Source organism: Triticum aestivum, chromosome 7A (assembly GCF_018294505.1).
Source record: "Triticum aestivum cultivar Chinese Spring chromosome 7A, IWGSC CS RefSeq v2.1, whole genome shotgun sequence".
NCBI classification, from domain to species: domain Eukaryota; kingdom Viridiplantae; phylum Streptophyta; class Magnoliopsida; order Poales; family Poaceae; genus Triticum; species Triticum aestivum.
In genome coordinates, this window is record NC_057812.1 from 583,694,657 (window position 1) to 583,719,367 (window position 24,711).

General features: G+C 46.9%; 1 protein-coding gene across 1 annotated transcript; it reads left to right on the top strand.

The window, feature by feature from the left end:
• The first annotated feature begins 14,740 nt into the window (after nucleotides 1–14,740).
• On the top strand, nucleotides 14,741–24,080 carry LOC123148441 (uncharacterized). The gene is made up of 3 exons (XM_044567874.1): nucleotides 14,741–16,455; nucleotides 16,580–16,826; nucleotides 23,609–24,080. Exons 1-3 carry the CDS (start codon nucleotides 14,833–14,835, stop codon nucleotides 23,887–23,889), a joined length of 2,151 nt encoding a protein of 716 aa, XP_044423809.1. The 5' UTR covers nucleotides 14,741–14,832; the 3' UTR covers nucleotides 23,890–24,080.
• The last annotated feature ends 631 nt before the right edge of the window (nucleotides 24,081–24,711 follow it).

Here is a 24,711-nt window from a genome sequence, read left to right on the forward strand (position 1 = left end):
GCTAATGCAAAGAACTATGAGAAATCCCCATGTTTGCATAAGCTCATTTCTCTTCTTCATCTTCAACTTCAGTTTCTTGTTCTTCTCTGTTAGATACATCACCCTTCGCTCCAAATAATGAGCTTTTAGCCAGCTTTTCTCTAATCCTGCATGAAGTTCCTCAAATGCACGAGCAACATGATCTGTCGGAGGTGGGTCAATCCAAACAACCCAGTCACATTCATCAGGGAGCTGCAAAATAATAACTTGGATCAAAAAAAGAATGATTTGCAACTAATCAAAGCCCAATGACAAGCAAAAGAGAAATTACATCAAGAGGGCACCCCAGGAACCTTCTTCCCGTGCTTGCTCCTCCCCAGGCGACGCGTCGAGCAGGAATAAGCCCGTGCCCGGGCAGCGCCTCGTTGTGTGCATCTCGGGCCCATCGAATGTCAGATCTGGGATGTAGAACTCAGATTCAAACTGAACAATCCCAACACCATCCACCTAAATGGAAAAAATCCCCAAATTGATGAACCCTAAACCCCAAAAAATACCCAAATCGAGTCAGAACAGTTACCTCGCCATGAACTGAGGAGCTCGACGAAGACATGCCCGATGTGCACATCAACAGCCTAGTGTTGTCGCCCTCTAGATCCACGACCTACAGCCGCCTCCAGCCGCCAGCCGCCGTCCAAATCGCCCCTGCCGTCGTCGAGAGGTTGAAGAAAGAGAATGAGAGACAGGCAGCATCAAACAGGTAAGTTTGGGCCCACTTGTAAGGACGGAGGGGCAAATATGTCAAACTGACGGCAAGTTAGCGGTCAAACAGCCTTGACCGGACGGAAACGACACGGAGGGGCATTTCTATAAGTGGAATTGACGGCAGAGGGGCAAATTTGAGCACCCTTCGAAATTAGGGGCAAATCCGAGTAGTGGGATCCAGTTAGGGGCAGAAATGTAAATGGCCCTTGTTTTAATTGAAGACCAAACTCGTAACTCAAATATTCGTCTCTGCGGTCAGATCGTAGAAACTTTATTTTCTTGGTACAATGATTTTCCACTTCACTCTGAAATTCTTTAAACTTTTCAAATGTTTCAAACTTATATTTCAACAAGTAGATACCCATATCTGCTCAAATCATCTGTGAAGGTCAGAAAATAACGATACCCGCCGTGAGCCTCAACACTCAATGGACCGCATACATCAGTATGTATTATTTCCAATAAGTCAGTTGCTCGCTTCATTGTTCCGGAGAACGGAGTCTTAGTCATCTTGCCCATGAGGCATGGTTCGCAAGCATCAAGTGATTCCAAAATTCCATCAGCATGAAGTTTCTTTATGCGCTTTACACCAATATGACCTAAACGACAGTGCCACAAATAGGTTGCACTATCATTATTAACTTTGCATCTTTTGGCTTCAATATTATGAATACTAGATAATAGCCGGCGCGTTGCTGCGGGAATTTTTTAAGGATATAAAACATACATGAGTAGATCCATCCAAACAATTATGTTTCCAAGTGTAACAGATAATATAGTGTATATTATCATAAAAAAGATAATATCATGCACTTTTCCAAAGGTAATATAATCGTATCTACTGTCGAGGGACACAAATTTTACGTTACAGATAACAATACTATCAACTCAGCATGTACATTATGATTTCTCACATGGATTTGCATGAATTGTACCTGTGCACCGATCATTAATTAAGGTAAATTGTGCCAAAAAGCGCATCACTGTACATGAACTTTCATATTTTTTAAGGATGATAAAAGAATGACACTCTTTGGAGCATTACATAAACTGACAAAAAAGAATGAACATAATCCGCAAAATGTAAAACATAGGTAGCAAACTTTGTGTTCAGTTTCTGTAAGGAAGGGAAGTTGCTACTTGCATGGTTAAAAAACACAGTAAATGATATTGTTTGTGAATAGACTATAAATAATTTATTTTTGGGGCATTCAAAGACATATTTATACAGTGAACAAAGGGGCAAATTGTCTGTTACAACTTAAAAATAACAATGGTTACCAATTCAGCAAGTAATCAGTTGAACTTACCTTCTCTTCTCTGTTACATACCTCCAAATTTCTGCAATACGAAACCAAGAAAATGACCCCCTGATATATACAGGGTCTTGATTTCAGACAGAGATAGACAGAAGGTCAGCCCAATAATAAATCAAATGAATGGCGGGACAACGATGAAAAGGTAAGCACGCATGCCTTTTTTCTGAGCTGCACACATGCCATCTAGATTGACAAATGGAGAAAACAATACGCAAGAGCACTCTACAAGATGGAATTTACTTGCATGCAAGCACGTAGATCCAAAGGCTTACCAAGAGTATGCAAATGCTACCATCAATGGAGGCGATGGGAGAACCTGCTCGTCGCTCGGCTCCGATGTCAAACGCTCCTGGCTTTGAATTTGCTCATCCGATCTCGGCCACGCACAGCTCGCCTCTTGGTCGTCCAGATCATCGCCTTTTTCTCCTCCCACCGTTTCCACAGAAACGGCAGCTCTCCGCCTCAACATCGCTTGGCGGCATGGGCGACGGCAGCGCGGCGCGGATGTTCCTGTTGCAATTTGCAGCTCGTCCCGCACTGCTGCCACGTCCTCTTCCTCTGTGACAGTATGCTGCTGTTCCTAGTGCATCTCCTGAGCGTACCAAATAAAGCAGAAGGGGAAGTCGACTCGTTAGTACAAACTATGAATGGGCGAAGGGGAAAAACAACAGGCGCTGAGATACATGACTTCTGGACGCTGAGATACATGACTTCTGGATTGCGGAGGCAATATTCTCGTACGCTGCAATTTACTTATATATGGAAGATTATTGGGAGGGGAAGAGTGCCTTCTCATGTGGTACCTACCAGATTAAAGTAGTAATGGGTTGTGTCTTTGATAAAATCCATAACTGAAGGCTAAGGCCTTTTTTGGTTCATAAGATAGGATTATCATAAAAATAAGAATCTTGTAGGAAATGAGATGACATGTATCTCAAATCCTATGAGTAGGAATAGGAAACAAGATGTCATTTGGTTGACACCAAAGAAATTTTTCCATTGAGTCTAGGCTCTTTTTTATTTTCCTATGAAATGTGGAGGATAGGAACCAATCCTATGTAGGAATAGGAATCCATTCTATGAACCAAAGGGCTCTAAAGGAAAAATCCTATAAGAATCCTATTCTCTAGAATTTATATGAAATTCCTCTAAACCAAAGGAGGCCTAAGTGGGGAGAGGAATAGTTGATGGATGTGTGGTCAACTGCTGCACGGGATCCACTGGGAAGAGGAGGGGCTCCACCGATGGTTTATACAGCTGGAGGGAGGGCCGGCGGCCGTATGGGATGCGGGTGAGGAAAAACATGCCTTTTTCCACCGCCGTGGCCATAGGGGAATAAGATTGATTGGCTGCTTTTGAAAACTGAATAGTGACGTAGCACAATGATGGTGTGGACAGTGTGCATGATGAGAGAATAGGGAGTAGTTGGGAGCAACTTCTTAAGAATGGTAGATGTGTATCGCTACGATCGAGATTCAATAAACCATTCACTTTGGGTGTATGACCACAAAATGTTTTATTCATGTAAACAGAATAACAATTATTCTTTGACTTAAATGAATAACCGTATTCTAATAAATATGATCCAATCATATTATGCTCAACGCAAACACCAAATAATATTTATTTTATATTCAACACTAATCCCGAAGGTAAAGGGAGTGTGCGATGGTGATCTTATCAACCTTAAAATCATTTCCAACACACACCATCACCTCGTCCTCAACTAGTCTTTGTTTATTTTGCAACTCCCGTTTCGAGTTACTACTCTTAGCAACTGAACTAGTATCAAATACCGAGGGGTTTGCTCTAAACACTAGTAAAGTACACATTAATAACATGTATATGAAATATACTTTTCACTACAAGAAATATGTTAACTTATGACCTTCTGTCAGTGATCCTCGAAGAATTTGTCATAAATTTATGACCATTTTAGACCAATTGGTCAAAAGCTGTTCAGGGGGCTCCAAACCCTAAACCATTGCGACCATTTTGGTCAGAAATGTCGTAATTTCCTTACACGAAATGGTCACAAAGCAAACAGTGCTATCCGCTGCCTTATTTCTAGTTGTTAATGACCAATATAGATGGTCATAGCCTTGTAGATTATGGTGGGTTGTGATGACTAGGCGCCATCTCATCAGTTTTGCCTATGTGTCATGTCCATGTGGCAGTTTTTACCCTAGGTTGTGAAGCAACCTATATTTCTATCATTCCCAAAATTCCCAAAAAAATCTCATAAATTCTTTGGGGCATATCTTCATCAAATATGTAAAAATCCTTCCTTGCCTAGTTCAAAACTAATTCAACAATATTCATTTTTCTATTTTGTTCACAACAACACTTTATGAAGGAAGTGCTATTTATATATTCTTGATTGCCCTTGGAATTTTTGGGCACTCTTTCCTGTCCAAATTATCACCGCATGACAAAATTCAGCTCCATTTGCCTAGCAAATCTTCCTCAGCAAATTTCCAAAGTTTTTGTCCACCTAGAAGCATTGTGAAGGAAGTACCTTTTTTATATCTCTAAATGACATGAAATTTATACAGTTCCTTCATATGCCCAAATTATCAACCTCCAAATTGCACCTCAGTCAAATCATCTATGTGAGCCCGGGTTCAATTTATATTTTATGGCCAAATTGGCACGTTGCAAAGCAAGTGTTATATAAACCCCTCCTATTACCCTCAAACTTTTCGGGCACTCTTCCATACCCAAATCATTGCCACATGATAATATTCAGCTCAATTTTCCTAGTAAATCTTTCTCGGGAAATTTCCAAAGTTCCTACCTCGAGAGAAGCTTTGTGAAGTATGTACTAGCTAGCCTTACCCAAATGATCTTAAAATTTACCAGCGCATGACCATACCTAAGTAACTTACCTACACCAATTTTGAGCTCATTTCATTCATCCAATCTCTCTCACTAGTTTTCTCAAGTTTCTGTCCATAGAAGAGCATTGTGAAGGAAGTACTACTTTGGCATGTCCAAATGGTATCAATTTTCTACAATGCTTTCCTATGCCCAAATAACCATCCTCCACAAAATTTCAGCTCACTCCATTCATTATTTTGAGCCCAGCTTCAACATTCATATTTTTGTCCAGCGTGGTACTTTGCAAAGCAAGTACCACCTAGGATCCTTCTTTTGAGCTAAAAATTTGTGAAGACATTCTCCTTAGTAGATGATCATCCTCAACCAAAACTCACGCCCATTGGCCATGTGCATTTCCCGTGCCGCTAATCAAACACTTGACTGGTAATTCATGTTTGAGCATCGATCGGTCTCCTCGTGAGAATCTTATGTTGTAATTTTCTTCCTAGCACCAACCTGGGTAGTGCCCAACCCACTAGATATGCCTAGGCTGCCCAGAACACATGGCAACATTACGGTCACGCGGTGACCACGCAACGGGCATGCGAGTTTACACGCTCTAGAGTTGGGGCCCTCGGCCACCGCCCAAACCTCGACGTATCGCCACCAAACCATGCATTTATGATTAAATAGGTCCTTATGTAACTAGAAATGATTTTTGTAAAAAATAAATAGCAAACTATGAGGCAGTTGCAGTTCAAATTTGACCCGCTTTTTACTTAATCGGCGAGAATTTGTCTTTTTCACGAGAGGTAGATCAATGCTTTTGACACCCAACCATTTGATCAATTGTGCATTAAATATGGCCTAGTATTTTAGAAAAATGATTCGGTACAATTTTGCAACAATTATTTGGGAGGTCCTTCACAAAAAAAACCTCCTTTTGGGCACTTGAAAAATGGAAAATGGTTTTTTCGTCCAAAGAAAATGAAAATTTCCTTATGCAACATTGTTTGCCATTCCAATATGCACCTTTGTGCACAATATGAGACCATTTGAACAAACTATGCCATGAATGTGGCCATAAGATTGACCATTTGGGTTGAAAGCCATGAGTCTTCACACATGATAGCTCATTTCTGAGAACACTTTTTAAAAAGAATTGCCGTATTATAAGTTTATTTATTTTCCTGGTAACTTGGTCACATATTATGACACAATGCGAATGTTTTCCAATTTTTTGATTTTTTTGAATTTTTTATGCCCGTTTCAAAATGCGGTCAAAACGGCGGGAATGACCGTTCCTAGCTAGTGGTTGAATCTTGGATTTTTTTGGTGTTTCTCTGATTAAATAGATACTTATGTACCTAGAAATGATTTTTTGAAAAAATAAAGAGCAAACTACAAGACAACTACAGTTCAAATTTGACCCGCCTCCAGCTGAATCGGCGGAAATTTGTCTTTTTCATGAGAGGTGGATCAAAACTTTTTACACCCAACTATTTGGTCATTTGTGCATTAAATATGGCCTAGTATTTTAGAAAAATTATTTGGTCCAATTTTGCAACAATCATTTGGGAGGTCCTTCACAAAAAAAAACCTCCTTTTGGGCACTCGGAAAATGATTAAAAATTGCTAGAAAGATAAAAAAATGCATGCAAATTGGCGATCATCCAAAAAATGTGGTCTAACTTGAGAGAAAAATTTAGTTGTGCAGTTTTGCAAAATATTTTTGATAGCTACTTCACAAAACACCCATAGTTTTAGTACTTAGAAACTATTTTAAACCATAAATTTTCTGAGCCAATCAGGGCTCATCCCACGGATCACCCCCCTTAGCTGATTTGAACCGTCCGTTCTAGCCGATCTGAACCGTCCACCTCTCAGCAGCCTAATCCAAACCCTAGCAGCCTCTCTCCCCCCCTCTCCGCCGCCTCTCTCTTTCCCCTTCTCCCCTATCCAGATCCAACCCAAGCGCCCCGTCCTCCGCCGCCGCCCCGTCCCCTGCCGCAGCCACGACGTCAGATCCCTCCGCCCACTCGCATCACCCACCTTCGGATCCCTCTGCCCGCCCGCGCCCTTGCTCCCTCTACGCCTGTGGGGCCGCGCCCCTCGCGCTGCTCCCTGACGACGCGCCGAGGAGAGGTAGAGGAGATGGACGTGGTGAAGGCGGCGCAGCTGTCGGGGCGGATGCTGGAGAAGGTGGTGATGCACCTGCTGGTGCTGCTCAGCATCGTCGACCACTACAACCGCGTCGCCAGCGACACCAGGAAGCGCGTCGTCGGCGTGCTCCTTGGCCGATCCCGGTGATCTGCTGCTCCCAGCACACCACCGCGACCCCGTCACCTCCGCTCCATCCTCCCCCCAGAACAGATTCGGCGCGCATCGACCAGATCGACCGCACCCTCCCCCTGAGCCCCGGCTATGCTGCAGATCGAGCATGGCAGCCATGGCATCGCGGACGGCGGGCTCAGGTGCGTCCCTGCGCTCAATCTCCTCCTCCTCCTCACAGCCCTCCCTCACTTCCTCACCTCGTCTTCTCTCCCTCCCAGATCTAGTACATTGTCCTCGCTCGAGCACCGGGACACCATGGGCGGGATGGCCTCTTCCTCTCCTGCCCCTTGGAGCCGGCGCAGGCCAGGGAGAGACGCCGGTGAGGGGGAGGACGCTGGAGCCTACACGCCGTCCAGGCGGCCGTCTTCGGGGGGCGAGCCCACGGGCCTCGCGCCCTACGACCTCTCCTTCTCGCCCTTCTCCAAGGTAAGGACGTCGATGGAGGTGGTGGTGTCCGGCCCCCAATCTCATCCTCTGGCCACACGATCTGACGCGCCTTCCTCTGATTTTCCCCGTTGTGTCTCGTGTGGTGGTCGATTCTCGGCGGATTTGCCGGAGATCCCGATCAGTGCTCTGGTTTATGCCATGCCGATGGTGCATCAAAGTGTTCTCCATTCAGCTGTCAGTTTAGCTGTTGCTAATTGGATTGATGTGGCATCTGCAGGACGCGGCCATGTGGCAAGGTTCGTTTGGTACAGCAGCAGAACGAGGAGCTGCATCTTCAAGGTCAGCAGCAACAGCAGCTACATGGATGCAAGGATGCCACCATGGATGAAAGAGCAGATCAATTTGGTAGCCCCCCTCTCTCTGACACAATATTTTGATGTTTCATGTTCAGTACACACCATGTTGGCCAATGTTAACTTCTTTCTATCAAAAACTGGCAAGCAGTACTTCTTGTTCCATTGGCTTTCACCATGTTGGCCAATAGAGCTTGGCTAAAATCTTTTGTGTCCAGGATTCGAGCATTATTTTTCTGGGTTAGGAATAGGTTACAAATTGTGCAATCTTAATCATCATGTGTTGGTCTGATGGAAGGCTGATGATAGTCTGTTTACAATTCTGTTAGCTAGTGTTCGTTTACTGCTGGCACTCAGCTTCGCTGTTAGGTTGTTCTTTGTCAGTTTTACTCAAAAAGAGGAGTTGAAGATGTGCTCCTGTTGCAGCCTCTAACCCAAATCAGTCATGTTGTCTGTTCATTTTTCTTTTTTGAGAAACATGGCATCTGCTCTTTGTTCTTACTACTTATTTTAGTACTACGTACACTTTGTATGGCTGAAGCTTCGCTGCTGCTAAACATCAGTTCAAGCTTGTTATGTTGTCTTGAACATTTATGCTATAAGTTTTTCCTATTGTTATGCCCGTTGTCAATTTCACTTCACATTTTTAAGCAGCATGAATTGCATTACCGCGGTTCAAAAGAATTCCCTTCCTGAGAAGTTATGGAACATTTTTAAATGTTGGAGTGTTACAAAGGCACCCAATGAATATTGTGTCAATGTTGGAGCTAGCATGGCATCTTACAGAGCTACTCATCGATTCAAACTACTGCTCAAATTTTAGTTTCCAAATTCACCATGCCATTTCACATGATTTGTTCAATTATTCTTATGTTAATTGTTATCCAGGAATCTATTGCCTTGCACCACACTAACATTTCCGTTGTTTTTTCCTCTGCTTGAATAAATAGAAGGAGAAGTCTCCCTATGTTGCCAAGGCTGAGATGCTCAACGCCGAGTACACCAAGAAGATCGATGCTTACAACTACCCATAGGTATAACATTCAAGCAATAGTGTTTCCCTAACTGTTCAACATGTTGATCTGCTCTAAACACATGAAAACTTGCTGTGTGCAGGGTGACTAGTGATGCGGCACAACAAGCAACAGTGGGGGAAGGGGGTCTCTGGAATGTCGCCGTTGCCGCTTATTGCTGAAGTCACCAATTTATGATGGATGGTTGCTGTTAGTTTAGCTCCTTGGTAGTCCCTCCTCTCTTTCAGGCGGCTGCTGCTGCTGGTGGAAATGGAAGCTACTGTGTGCCATGTAGTTCATGTTCTCAGACTGCCCTTTGTTGCTTCATCTTGATGTTAATTTTGTCTCTGTTGAATGTACCTACTGTGTGCATGTGGCTGTTTCAAAAGTCCCTCCATGTTGAAAGAAATTAAATGCTCTTGATGCATGCTTGTTTGAATTTCCTCTCCGTTTCAGTGTCGCTGGAATAACCGTGTGTCTCGTGAGCAAGTTTTTGAAAGTTTGTTATGGAGGCCCAAAATAGAAATGAACTGTGAAATGATCGAGGTCCAAAAATGAAATGTATAGTAGGCCACGTCCTAGAAAATAAAAAAGGCTGAATTCTTGGGCTTGGCCCATGTAGCTGACAGAAAAACAATAATAAATGGGCTCGGCCCATGTAGAAAATTGAATTCGACCGGGCTGAATCTTGTGCCACGTCAGATTGCCACGCTGGATGCCTACGTGGCCTGGGGAGGTTGCTAGTGACCAAAACGCCACAGTAGACGTATTTTGGTCATAAACGTCTACGACCATTCCAGAAGAAAGGTTGCTATAGTCAGTTTATGACGGCCAGCTTTTGACCTTATGTTTTTGGTCACAAAAAGGTCACAACTGGAAATTTGTGACCATTCAGTGACCAATAGTGGTGGTCACAAGTTGACATATTTCTTGTAGTGTTTGCTCACTTTGTCATCCTTCTTATCCTCCAAGTATCTAGGGCAGTTTCACTTCCAGTGACCATTTCCTTTGCAGTAGAAGCACTCAGTTTCAGGCTTGGGTCTAGCTTTGAGCTTCTTCATGGGAGTGGCAACTTGCTTGCCATTCTTCTTGAAGTTCCCTTTCTTTCCCTTGCCCTTTTACTTGAAACTAGTGGTCTTGTCAACCATCAACACTTCATGTTTTTTCTTGATTTCTACCTTCGCCAATTTCAGCATCGCGAAGAGCTCGGGGAATTGTTTTCGTCATCCCTTGCATATTATAGTTCATCATGAAGTTCCAGTAACTTGGTGATAGTGACTAGAGAATTCTGTCAATCACTATTTTATTTGGAAGATTAACTCCCACTTGATTCAAGCGTTGTAGTACTCAGACAATCTACGCACATGCTCACTGGTTGAGCTATTCTTCTCCATCTTGTAGGCAAAGTACTTCTCACAGGTCTCATACCTCTCGACTCGGGCATGAGTCTGAAATACCAATTTCAGCTCTTGGAACATCTTATATGCTCCGTGACGTTCAAAACGTTTTTGACGTCCCAGTTCTAAGTCGTAAAGCATGATGCACTGAACTATCAAGTAGTCATCATACCGAGCTTTGTCAAACGTTCATAACATCTGTATTTGCTCCTGCAATAGGTCCGTCACATAGCGGTGCATCAAGGACATAATACTTCTGTACAGCAATGAGGATAACCCTCAGATCACGGAGCTAGTCCGCATCATTGCTACTAACATCTTTCAACTTATTTTTCTCTAGGAACATATAAAAAAACGGGGAGCTACATCATAAGCTATTGATCTACAACATAGATATGCAAATACTATCAGGACAAAGTTCATGATAAATTAAAGTTCAATTAATCATATTACTTAAGAACTCCCACTTAGATAGATATCCCTCTAATCATCTAAGTGATCACGTGATCCAAATCAACTAAACCATGTCCGATCATCACGTGAGATGGAGTAGTTTTCAATGGTGAACATCACTATGTTGATCATATCTACTATATGATTCACGCTCGACCTTTCGGTCTCCAGTGTTCCGAGGCCATATCTGCATATGCTAGGCTCGTCAAGTTTAACCCGAATATTCCGCATGTGCAAAACTGGCTTGCACCCGTTGTATGTGAACGTAGAGCTTATCACACCCGATCATCACGTGGTGTCTCGGCACGACGAACTGTCGCAACGGTGCATACTGAGGGAGAACACTTATACCTTGAAATTTAGTGAGAGATCATCTTAAAATGCTACCGTCAAACTAAGCAAAATAAGATGTATAAAAGATAAACATCACATGCAATCAAAATATGTGACATGATATGACCATCATCATCTTGTGTTTTTGATCTCCATCTCCAAAGTATTGTCATGATCTTCATTGTTACCGGCATGACACCATGATCTCCATCATCTTAATCTTTTATCAACGTGTCATCACATGGTCGTCTCACCAGCTATTGCTTTTCCAACTATTGCTATCGCATAGCGATAAAGTAAAGCAATTACATGCCACTTGCATCTTATGCAATAAAGAGACAACCATAAGGCTCCTGCCAGTTGCCGATAACTTTAGAAAAACATGATCATATCATACAACAATTTATATCTCATCACGTCTTGGCCATATCACATCACAACATGCCCTCCAAAAACAAGTTAGACGTCCTCTACTTTGTTGTTGCAAGTTTTACGTGGCTGCTACAGGCTGAGCAAGAACTGTTCTTACCTACACATCAAAAACCACAACGCGGTATAGTGATTGCTTTTTGATCTCCAGAAAGAACGCTGTTCATTGAATCTGATTCAACTAAAGCTGGAGAAACAAACACCCACTAGCCACCTGTGTGCGAAGCATGTCGGTAGAACTAGTCTCGCGTAAGCGTACGCGTAATGTTGGTCTGGGCCGCTTCATCCAACAATGCCGCTGCATCAAGAATCAACTAGTGACGACAAGCAATATGTATACACACACCCCCACAATTCCTTTGTGTTCTACTTGTGCATATAACATCTACGCATAGACCTGGCTCAGATGCCACTGTTGGGGAACGCAGTAATTTAAAAAAAAATCCTACGCACACGCAAGATCATGGTGATGCATAACAACGAGAGGGAAGAGTATCGTCTACGTACCCTCATAGACTGTAACCGGAAGCGTTATGACAACGCGATTGATATAGTCGTACGTCTTCACGATCTAGCATCGAAGGTACGGCGCCTCCGCGATCTGCACACGTTCAGCTTGGTGATGTCCCGCGAACTCACGATCCAGTAGAGCTTCGAGGGAGAGTTCGTCAGCATGACGGCGTGATGACGGTGATGATGTTGCTACCGGAACAGGGCTTCGCCTAAGCACCGCTACAATATTACCGAGGTGGATTATGGTAGAGGGGGGCACCGCACATGCCTAAAGATCAATGATCAACTTGTGTGTCCATGGGGTGCCCCTCCCCATATATAAAGGAGTAGAGGTGGGGGAGGTCCGGCCCTCTACTATGGTGCGCCCTGGGGAGTCCTACTCCCACCGGGAGTAGGATTCCCCCTTCCATGTAATAGGAGTAGGAGAGAAGGAAAGGGAAAAGAGAAGCGAAGGAAGGAGGGGGCACCGCCCATCCCCCTAGTCCAATTCAGACTAGGCCTTGGGGGGGGGGGGCGTAGCCTGCCCTAGGCAGCCCCTCGCTCTTTCCCCTAAAGCCCAATAAGGCCCATATACTCCCCAGGGAATTCCCGTAACTCTCCGGTACTCCAATAAATACCCGAACCACTCAGAACCTTTCTGATGTCCGAATATAGCCTTCTAATATATTGATCTTTACGCCTCGAACATTTCGAGACTCCTCGTCATGTCCCTGATCTCATCCGGGACTCCGAAAAACCTTCGGTACATCAAAACACATAAACTCATAATACCGATCGTCACCGAACGTTAAGCATGCGGACCCTACGGGGTTCGAGAACTATGTAGACATGACCGAGACACATCTACGGTCAATAACCAATAGCGGAACCTGGATGCTCATATTGGCTCCTACATATTCTACGAAGATCTTTATCTGTCAAACCGCATAACAACATACGTTGTTCCCTTTGTCATCGGTATGTTACTTGCCCGAGATTTGATCGTCGGTATCCTCATACCTAGTTCAATCTTGTTACGGCAAGTCTCTTTACTCGTTCCGTAATGCATCATCCCACAACTAACTCATTAGTCACAATGCTTGCAAGGCTTAGAGTGATGTGCATTACCGAGAGGGCCTAGAGATACCTCTCCGATAGACGGAGTGATAAATCCTAATCTCGATCTATGCCAACTCAGCAAACACCATCGAAGACACCTGTAGAGCATCTTTATAATCGCCCAGTTACGTTGTGATGTTTGATAGCACACAAGGTGTTCCTCCGATATTCGGGAGTTGCATAATCTCATAGTCAGAGGAACATGTATAAGTCATGAAGAAAGCAGTAGCAATAAAACTGGACGATCATTATGCTAAGCTAACGGATGGGTCTTGTCCATCACATCATTCTCTAATGATGTGATCCCGTTCATCAAATGACAACACATGTCCATGGCTAGGAAACTTAACCATCTTTGATTAACGAGCTAGTCAAGTAGAGGCATACTAGAAACACTTTGTTTGTCTATGTATTCACACATGTACTAAGTTTCCGGCTAATACAATTGTAGCATGAATAATAAACATTTATCATGATATAAGGAAATATAAATAATAACTTTATTATTGCCTCTAGGGCATATTTCCTTCAGATGCATTGTTCAAACAAACTCTTGCCAGTTCAAACGGAGCAGCCAATCGTTGCAGGTTGGGGTGGCTATTTACAGCCGAAGCAATTCGGAGGTGTGAAATGGCCAATAAGGACATGCGTCACCTAACGGTCAACCGACATGTGGCACAACAGTCAGATTTCAAAACCACGCGGCAACTTACTTGATGAACAAGTCAAGTTGACTCAGTTGTCAGTGATTCTTTCTCTAAGTTTAGAAGAACTTTGTCGTCTTAGAGAATAATCACTCTGCATAAAAAAGATTTATCTCGTTTTCACTTGAAAAAATTGGTATATGATTGAGCACACAACGGAGATATAAAATTCTAATAACTTGGACCCTCTTATGGTACGGTTTGTCCTATGACTCAGTAGAGATAAAAAATGAAACTAGAGAAACAACTACGTCTTCTCATTGTCTTCATTTTTTCACCGCAGTCAATTGTTTCTCGAACAACATACCAAAACAATTGCTCTTCACAGCAAATTTTAGGGTTGTCTCCCACACGTATAACATACTCCTCAATAGCATAGGCAATCTTCTCTGTAACTAGAGCAATCTTCTTAGAATATCAAACAATCTTCTATGTTCTTCTGAGGGATTTTACTCTATGTGTGTACTCGCAGACACATTAGTCTCTTAACTGCGTTGTTCCAATAATCTTCAAAACATGTTCAGAATTTTAAAATGTGTCATCATTTTCAAATTTTGTAAAAAGTGTTTGTGATTTCGAAATTTGTTTAATAATTTCAGAACTGTTCATGTTTTTCAAAAAATATTCTCGTTTTCAAAATTTATTGAAAAATTAAAAAATGCTTGGGATATTAAAAAACACGTTTTTGAAACAAATTCGGAATTTCATTTTTTGGAAAATTCACAAATTCAACAAATATTTGCATTTTAGAAAATGTTTAAGAATTTCAAACAATTTTTCAAAATTTTAAAAAGGCAATCAACCGGAGGTGGACGTTTTTGGTCTGCGACTGCGATGCGTGGATGCCCTAGGTCCTTCCGTCCTCCCCAACACTACCGGCCGCCGCCGCCCTTCCCCATCCACTTCCGCCGGCGAGGAAAGCAACTTGCCTGACAATGCACGGCAAGCGTGACCGCCTCATCGGCGACCGTTGTCTTTCCGTCCTCACAGACGAGAAGCAGGATATATGCGATCTGCTCGGTTACATCCATGATTTCTACAGGGAGGCGCTCGATCGGCTTCCGTTGGGGGCGATTCCCTCGCTGGCCCCGCGCCTCCTCAAGGCCGGCATGCCCATCGGCTTCCTCGACCCAGTCTCCAACATCATCGCCAACACCATCGCCTACACGCCTGGATCCGACCAGGACGAGGATGAGGCGCCGTCGTCGGAGTGGATCCTCTCCAAGATCATCACTGACGCTAACGACATATTCGCCTTCGAACTGCCGCTTTCCCGGCACAAGTCTATGACCCTCGCGCGGCTGTCGCTGGACGGTCTTGTCAGCTTCCTCACCTCCCACTACCGCTACCTCGTCAGCTACCTGCTCCTGGCCAGGGCCGATCTTCTCACCGCCGTGCGCCTCATCGAGCGTGATCGTAACAAGAGGTGCAACTCCTTCAGTATTACCTCCCCTACAGCCAAGGTCGCCCTGGAATGTGTCGCTGTGTCTGCCAGGCATCCTCAACCAGACGTTCTGGTGAAAGCGTCGCTGACTATGGCCTCTCGCCTGGCCGATGTCACCGCGCTTCTTGCCGGACAGGGCCCTCTCTCGCCTGCAACTATCAGGAGCATCGCCAAGCTGCTCAGGAGAGGGCCTGCGATTATGGATGACCTCACCAACCTATCACTGGATCATCTTTGTGGTAAGAGGAAGAATAAGAAGAGAAAGAGAAGCGAGCAGACAGCAGAAACCATAGAGGGGAGCAGGGCACAGAAAAAGCTTGGTCCTCAGTTGACATTCAGATACACACTGGCTCTGAAGCTTTTGCTCCTCGGCAAGATCCATGGGCACTACTTGCAGGCACTTGCCAAGCTGCCTCGGGATGGCTTGCGCAAGCTTCACCACTGCAGCCTCCTCAGGGGTGGATATTGCTATGGACCCAAGGATCCTGTCTCCAACATTATCCTCAACACCATCTGGTATGGCTCCATGTTTCCCACGCCCCAAAAGTTTCAGCTACAGTTTAAGGTGGATATGATATGCACAGACATGCTTGCACGCATTGAGTGCTGTTCTCTTTACGGCCTTGTCACCTTCCTTCGCACCCGTCTCCCCTCTATCTCGGAGCACGATGCAATCTGGTATCTGTTCAGGAGCGATGCTGATGTCCACAAGGCCATCCGTGAGGCAATGAAGCATGATCATTCTGTGTCTGGCAGTTACCAGGACGCCTATAGGCAAGCAGCGGTTGCTTCATGGCATGATGACCCTGATGCGCTGGTGAAATTTGCCATGTCTTCCTTGAACATGGAGTCCGCCCAGTTGTTAACTATATTGCAGGGCACACTCACCAACGGCAGAGTTGAATGCCTGACCATGGCTCTGCCACATCAATATTCACCTACCCAGTCCGAGGAGCAGCCTCAGCAAGTGACCCAGGCGACCTCAAACTCACATGTCTTGAGCAAAAACCAGAAAAGGTTCATTTCAGAGTTCCAGAAAAAATTCAGGCGCGACCAAAACTTCTTTGTCAGAAAGGTCAAGGTGGCATTGAGCGACTACTCCCAGCAAAAAGGGGTTGGTACATTTGCTTCTGTTTTTTGTTTTCTTCCTTCTGAATTCTAATGTGCATCAATTACTTTCATTTGGTCAAAACCTTTTCTCACATATTGGCTGCCCTCTTCTGCATTGTTACTTGTAGGTGCACTATAAACTTCATATCATTTGCGGTGTGAATCCTAGTGTACCGGGCGGATCAAGTGCTGCTCTTTTTAAGAAGAGGTTCCCATTTGAGTACTTCCATATCAACTTCTTGGCAACAGCCAAGGGACCAAATTCTGCTGTTGCAGCTCCAGAACTGTTCTTCGCTCAATGTAGCAATAGCGTCGAAGAGAGGCGGAAGAGACCATCCTGGTGCTCCCCTGTATCAGTAACTCGCATAGATAATGGTATGCTCTCAGCTCTCTCTTTTCATGCACACACTGGTATTTGGTGGCAATTTGAATGCGTCATTTTTGCCTGTATATTTAACAACTGTAAGACATAAGTTGGTCGAATCAGTTATGTTTGCACTACTAGCTGTATATCATTACTGCCATACAAGTTGGACGATATTATTCTTCTCATATCACAAAGCTTGATTATTAGGCGCAATCAAGCCCCTCTTATAAATGAATTAAATGTTGGTTTCTAAAAACTGGAAGGAAAAATTTATCACAGCCGAATAGCCAAAATGCGTCCACGAAATTTCTTAACATTTCTGTTAATGCATTTGTATGGAGCCGCGCTATAAGAAAAAACAGTACACGTCGCTGGCAAATTGGCAATGCAACCATGTCGTCGGTGTACTCTTACTTGCAGCCATGGACGGACGCGGCCATGATTAATTATGCGCCAGCCCCGGCCCCTTGCGCATGATGACGGTGGAGAACTAAGCTATGGAGCAAAGTGAGTTGCCAAAGGGCAGGTGCCGGCGGCCTTGGACTCCTACGCGCCCACCATCAGGATCCTGACCTACCCCATCTCCATCGCGCTCGCCCGCTCCGTCATGATCAGACCGCCGGCTACTACAAGGCCCTCGGGCGTAGGGCCAGACCACGAGCGCGGCGCCGGTGGGAACCGCGACCCCGCTCCTGACCGCGGCACGGGTCGCGCGCGCCGCCGCGGACGCAAGCGCAGACGCACGGACGCGCCCGCCCCCGGCCGGGCCGACGGCATGGCCATGGACGACCTGGGTTGGCGCGTCGCTAGGCAGGCAAGGTCAGATGGCCTATCCTCGTCGCCGACGTGGCCTACCGGCGCCGGCTCCGGTGCGGCGCCGCCCGCGAACCCGCTGCGTACGGGCATGATGCCCTGGCCTGGACAACAAGGGGGCCACCGCCCGCCTCACCATGCCAAAAGAGGAAAAGGCAGAGGAAAGCAAAAGGAGCAGACAACAGAGGGCCCGTCTGGCTGCACTGACGTGGTCGCCGCAGACGCCCAGCCGTGCCCGGTCGGGCCGCGTGTCGACCCGCAACCGGACGCGAGTTCAAATCTGGTGGCTGGCAACGGTCCCAATGACGATCCTGTGGGGCAAAGCCCCCCCCCCCCCCCTGACGCACCGGCTTGTCGGGATCTGGCCCCTAGCAGTTGCGCGCCTGTCGCCTCGCAGGAGGGATCTGCAGCGCCAGAGACCCGGTCGGGACAAAGTGGAGATACCGCCCCACCCGAGCCAGAGGTGGGGCTGGATTCCGCTGACCAGTCCGCCGCCACCAACCCCACACGTGCTGCCTCGGGCGGGGAAACGCCCCCCTCGGCGCCAACCCTCCCGCCCATGCTGATGGGCCGTCTCCCCGCAGCCCAGCAGGCCCGATGGTGATTCTACAGCGGCCCACGCCTACACCTCCCCCACGGCTGCCCACCGAAGACCAGCTATCCCCAAACGCTGGGGCCGCGACAAACCAAGGCCCAAGTGGCCGCACGCTGAGCCGCTTCGCATCGCCTCCAATTACGTTGCGGCGATCCCGAGGCTGCACCACGCCACAGCCTTGGACCCTTGGAGAGTTTCTGACCACCGCCACGGGACACCTCAACGCTGCCCTGCCGGCCTTGGGAAAGAAGCCATGCCGACCCCTCAACTTCGCCCCTCGCCGTGGACGATCTGCAGCTATGACCTGCCAGCCGAGCGCCTCGCCCACGGCGGAGCGACGCGCCCACGTGCAAATCCCGTGCACCCTTGGGATCATGGGGATCGATCAGAAGATCACTGCCGCTGAGATGAAAGCCTACGACGGCATGTTCGCGGCACCGCTACCCCTGACGGTCCTCAAGGCCATTGCCACACTGGTTGACCGCGAGATCCCAGTCTGCATGGCATCGACCGCGACCGGCGGCATAGACGTTGCATGTGAAGGCTAGTCCAGTTTACGCGCGTCTACCTGTCGATCCCGTTCCCATGGATCACGGCCTTAAGATCGCTATCTGGAATGTGCGTGGCATGAACGCGCGGGCTCGACGACATGCTATTCGGTCGCTGCTGGACACCACTGGGGCCTCCATTGTATGCATTCAAGAAACGAAAATGGAGTTGATCTACTCGGCTATTGTCCTGGATGCGCTTGGTTCCGAGTTCGATGGCTACACGTACCTCCCAGCCGATGGCACGTGGGGCGGCATCTTGCTGGCGTGGAAGAGCAGGGCCATGACCATCACGGACCCAATGTTCACCACCAATGCGATCACCGCTAAGGTGACCATGGTCACAGGCACACCTTGGTGGCTAATGGTGGTATACGGACCCCAGGAAGATGCCGACAAGGTCGCCTTCCTGCAGGAGCTTCGCGAGATCCGAGCCGCGTGCCCTGAACCATGGATGGTTTGCGGCGACTTCAATCTCATCCTCTGCGACGACGACAAAAGCACGGGCAACATCAACCGGCGTATGATGGGCAAATTTCGCCGTCTCACCAATGACCTCACGCTCAAAGAGATCTACCTCAACGGGCGGCGCTATACATGGTCCGACGAGCAATCACCGCCGACTCTCGTGTAGCTCGACCATGTGCTTTGCACCGCTGATTGGGAGGACGCGCACAGCGGATGCCACCTCCGATGCCTCGCGGCTGTGGTGTCAGACCACGCCCCGTTGCTGCTGGACTGCTCACCCATGCCTACCTCGCACAAACGGTTTCACTTTGAGGAGTACTGGCTCCGCCTGGACGGATTCCATGACGTGGTGACCACGGCCTGGGGCTCTACACACCACGCCGATCCCTTCCACCGGCTCATGCTACGGCTCCAAGCGACGGCGGCGCGCATTACCAGTTGGAGCTCCAGGTCCACGGTTAATATCAAGGACAAACTTGCGATCTCACGGGAACTCATCTCGCGTTTCGACCACGCCCAGGAATCACGCAACCTCTCGCCACCGGAGGCTTGGCTCCGTAAGGAGCTCAAGATATCCTATCTTGGGCTCGCTTCCATGGAGCGCACGATCGCCCGGCAGCGCTCCCGCATCGCCAACCTCAAAGACGGCGACGCTAGCACCGGTTTCTTCCACCAGCAGTGCTCGTTCCGTCGGCAGAGGAACCACATATACAGCCTGGTCGCGGACGGCAGGGTGCTCACGGACCACACTGACATGGCGGAGGCAGCCTTTGCTCACTATGAGGCCTTGCTTGGTACAGCAACCACCTGAGAGCACGCCCTGGACTTGTCTCGGCTCATTGAGCCGACTGACCTTGCGGACCTCGACGCGCCATTCAGCGCGGAGGAGATCTGGGAGGCAATGTCTCCCCGCTCGCAAGGCGCCGGGCCCTGTCGGGTTCATAGCAAAATTCCTACGTGCATGCTGGACCATCATCAGGCAGGATTTCCTCGACGTGTTCCAGCAACTATATGACCTGCGAGGAAGGGGGTTCTACAAGCTCAACCAGGCATTGCTGACGCTGCTTCCCAAGAACGCCACGCTCATGGGCTAACGCGACTACCGGCCGATCTGCCTGATACACCTCGTGGCCAAAATCTTCGCCAAGGTGCTCTCAATCCGCCTCGCGGCCAAACTGGACCACTTGGTTAGCCGCAACCAAAATGCTTTCATCTCGGGAAGGAGCCTGCACGAAAACTACGTCCTTGTCAAGCAATCACTCAAGCTGCTGCACCAACTGGGAGCCCCGAGAGTCATGCTCAAGCTCGACCTCACGCGGGCCTTCGACTCCCTATCATGGCCTTTCCTCTTTGAGGCGCTGTGCCAGTATGGATTCGGGAACAGATTCTTGGAGTGGACGGCCATCCTCCTGTCCTTTGCTAGCACGCGCATTCTCCTGAACGGCGAGCCCGCCCCCCCCCCCCATATGGCACCAACAAGGGCTCCGGCAGGGCGACTCCATGTCCCCACAACTTTTCGTACTCGCCGTCGACACCCTGGGACGGCTCCTGCGACGCGCACACAGCCTAGGCATCCTGCAGCCTCTACACCCACGCCGTCCCATCCCGGCGATCTCCCTCTACGCCGACGATGTCATGGTCTTCTGCCACGCCACGGCGGAGGACACCACTGCGATAAGGGAAATCCTCGCCTTGTTCGGCAGGGCTTCCGGCCTGAAGGTGAACTTCACCAAAAGCTCCGCCACCATCCTGCACGGCGACCAAGCGGCCACGGAGATGATCGCGCACCTCGGCTGCCCGGTGGCGAATCTCCCGATCACCTACCTCGGCATACCCATGTCCACACGCCACCCATCTGCCGCCCAGCTGCAGCCCATGGTGGATGCGGTCGGCGCGCGCCTGCCGACATGGAAGGCCTGGCTGATGACTAAAACCGGGCGCCTCGCGCTGGTCAAGTCGGTCTTGTGTGCCATCCCTGTGCACCAACTGCTCGCATTCGTGCCCCCCAAAAAAACCCTCAAGCAGATCGAGAAGATCCAGCGCGGCTTCCTCTGGGCTGGACATGCCACTGCCAATGGTGGACACTGCCATGTGAACTGGAGCAGAGTGTGCCGCCCCATCGAGCTCGGGGGCCTTGGCGTGCGAGACCTCGAGCATGCCGGCCTCGCCCTGAGACTACGCTGGCTATGGTTCTCCAGAACGGACCTGGAGCGAGCATGGCAAGGGCTCGACCTCCAATTTTCGCCCACGGAACGAGCTCTGTTCTGGGCTTCCACGTTCACGATCCTCGGGAATGGGCAGTCCGCCCTGCTCTGGGAGGACCGGTGGATCAGCGGCCAATCCGTGCGCGAGCTCGTGCCTAATCTGTACGGCTGCATACCCAAGCGACGACGAACAACGAGAACTGTGGCAGATGGGCTCAATGGCAACTCCTGGGCACACGACATCCAAGGAAACCTCGGTCTCCACGAGATTGGTCAGTATCTGCAGCTCTGGCAGATCATGCAGCGCAGCGAGCTTTCCACTGCACCGGACAAGTTGATCTGGCGTTGGACAGCGAGCAGCAACTACTCTGCGCAGTCCTGTTACACGGCGACCTTCCATGGAGCAACGGCCTGCCACTCATGGAAGCTGATCTGGAAATGCTGGGCGCCGCCGCGTGTCAAGTTCTTCCACTGGTTGGCCAACCAAGACCGATGCTGGACGGCTGAGAGGCTGGCTCGCCATGGCCTCCAGCATCACCCCCGCTGCCTCCTATGTGACCAGCAGCCGGAAACGGTGCGACACCTCATGCTGGAATGCGCCCTCGCCCGTCAGGCATGGCACGAGACCCTGGCCTGGCTACGCATCCCGGCCCTGATCCCCCCGCAGGAGCCATCGCTTATGGACTGGTGGAGACAGGCCAACGAAGACACGCCGCCGACCCTGCGCAAGGCCCTGAAATCTGTTGCGTTGCTCGTGCCATGGATGGTCTGGAAGCACCGAAACAGCTGTGTCTTTGACAATGCGATGCCTTCCCTCAACACACTCCTAGATAGCATTAAGGACGAGGCCCGCTCATGGACAGCAGCTGGGGCACCTGTTCTCCGACTTGTGCTGCCCCAAACCTGGGATGTGCACTAATTAACTGGCTGTAACCCGCACATCCTCGGATGATTGTAACTGAATCTCTCCTTTTCAATGAAAAGAAATGCAAAGCTTTTGCGTTTTCTCGAAAAAAAAGGTCTTAGTAGACGGACATACTCACCATGCACGTGCATTAGTCTCAGCACTGACCATCTCGTAGTTTAGACCTTGAACAATAATATGTTCTCTAGTTCTCCTTATTAGTTCCCAGGGAAAGAAATCAGTGTTCAAGAGAACACTACTGACAGTTTGAAGAAAACGCAGTTGCCTATGTATCAGCAGTGTTGATGTATGGCTCCTTTAACTTCCATATTATTACAGAAGATGGCTCTTGGTCTGAACTCCCCTTGGCAATTTATGATGGCTGTTAGATTGATGACTAACTCAATCTGATGGCTGTTATTTTAAAGATGACGTCGTTTAATGTGGATGCTGCATTAGAATAATAAAGAAAGATAAGGCTTAGAAGACCTGGCCAAATAGAATTGCATTTTACTTTTTTGTTTCCCTCTACACATAGGAATTGTCATGGTTCATCTGCTCATTATTTGAGATGTAATATTGCTTTGTTTAAGTACTCCCTCTGTTTCTCTTTACTCTGCGTATAAAATTTGTTTGAAGTCAAGCTACACAAAGTTTGACCAAATTTATATAAAAAAAATGAACATCTACAATACTAAAACTGTATAGCATGAAAATACATTTCATGGTGCATATGATAATATTGATTTCTTAGTGTGAATGTTGATATTTTTTAATATAAAGTTAGTCAAACTTTACAAAGCTTGACTTTGACCAAAATTTATATGCAGACTAGAAAGGAGGGAGTATATGATAAGTATTTTTTTAAGACGCAATGATATGAAGTAACTTCCAGATAATTAGAACATTGATAATTTACAGTAATGTTCTAATATGATTGTAAGAGATACCATAGAAGTATTGAAACTCTAGTTGAGTTGTTAGTTTGTCAGTTTGTCACATTGCCTTTATTTATTCATATACAACTAGAAAATTAGGCATGTTTTTCTCATGTCACTAGAAGTATCAGCAAATGTATGAGTTTACAAGTTGGTATGAGAATGATAGCAAATATATGTTATGACGTGACAGTGTGGCATTCAGTTTTCCTATACAAGTACATATCATGGAATTTGTATTATAAATGATGAAAAATGCCAAGTCAGGACATATATGTTTTCTTAATATAATCTAGTTCCTTCTTTTATTTTGATGCAAGTTCGATGCTTCTCTTGTGAGTTTAATGGGGCAAAGATTGTGCATCCATATGATGAATCATATTGTGGGCGCTACGAAGATTTCAATATTATAGCTCAGGGAAAACATGGCACTCCGAATGATCTTCTTATCAGCTCCTGCCATTATCATTCTGACATGATGGCCACAATGACAGAAGATTTTATCTATTTTGATCCCAACATGGACTCAGAGTTTGCAAAGATGAATCCTATTTCTAATGTGGCTAGGGAGTTGAAAGGATTTAAGGGTAGAATCTTCTGATATGTTTCTGGCTTGTATGATAGAACATAACATATTAGCTGTTTTATAGATGTAGATTGGAACGTGGAAACATATAGTTGTATATATGGTTCTAAATTGTCCTAATTTCCTTTTACCGCCTCTTTTGTTGTTTTTTCAGGAGACGAAGTAGTGTTTACACATGAACACGTCATCGTTTTTCCTATATATATATATATATATATATATATATATATATATATATATATATATATATATATATATATATATTGGTTCACGATGCATTGCCGCGCGAAATCAAGATATTGGAATTGGATTAGTCAATTGATTCATAATTGCCTTTCGAGCACAACCAATATATAGTAGAACCCCCTTTACTTGCCGAAGCACTTCTTGTATCTGTCAATTATGCTATGGCCGGAGTCCTACTCATAGTGATCTGGTCAAATTGGGAGAAGCTGTAGGTATTATTGCAGGTCAATCAATTTTGGAGCCAGGGACTCAACTACCATTAAGAACTTTTCATACTGGCGGAGCATCAAGGCGATACCGAAGACATTTTTTTTTGTGGAAAAATACCGAAGCTTTATTCATTAGATATAAGAAGTACATCGTTTGTGAGGATCATTACAATTTCATCTACCGGTTCCTCAAACTGAGCAGAAGTCAAGGAAAATCTAGGTAATGTAGCAAGCTCATGAGTTACTTTATTTGCTTCTCTATTACAATGTTCAAATCTAGTAATAAGGAAATCACAAGCATAATGGAAACAATCGTCGCAGATTGCTGCTGCCGCACCCGCTGACTGTCATCCTGCATCAAGATGGCAATGGGGCCCCGAAA

Coding starts and splice junctions, on each gene's coding strand:
- LOC123148441 (XM_044567874.1), top strand. CDS start 14,833: ATGCACGGCAAGCGTGACCGCCTCATCGGCGACCGTTGTCTTTCCGTC. Junction 16,456..16,579: donor ACTACTCCCAGCAAAAAGGG/GTTGGTACATTT, acceptor TGTTACTTGTAG/GTGCACTATAAACTTCATAT. Junction 16,827..23,608: donor AGTAACTCGCATAGATAATG/GTATGCTCTCAG, acceptor TTTTGATGCAAG/TTCGATGCTTCTCTTGTGAG.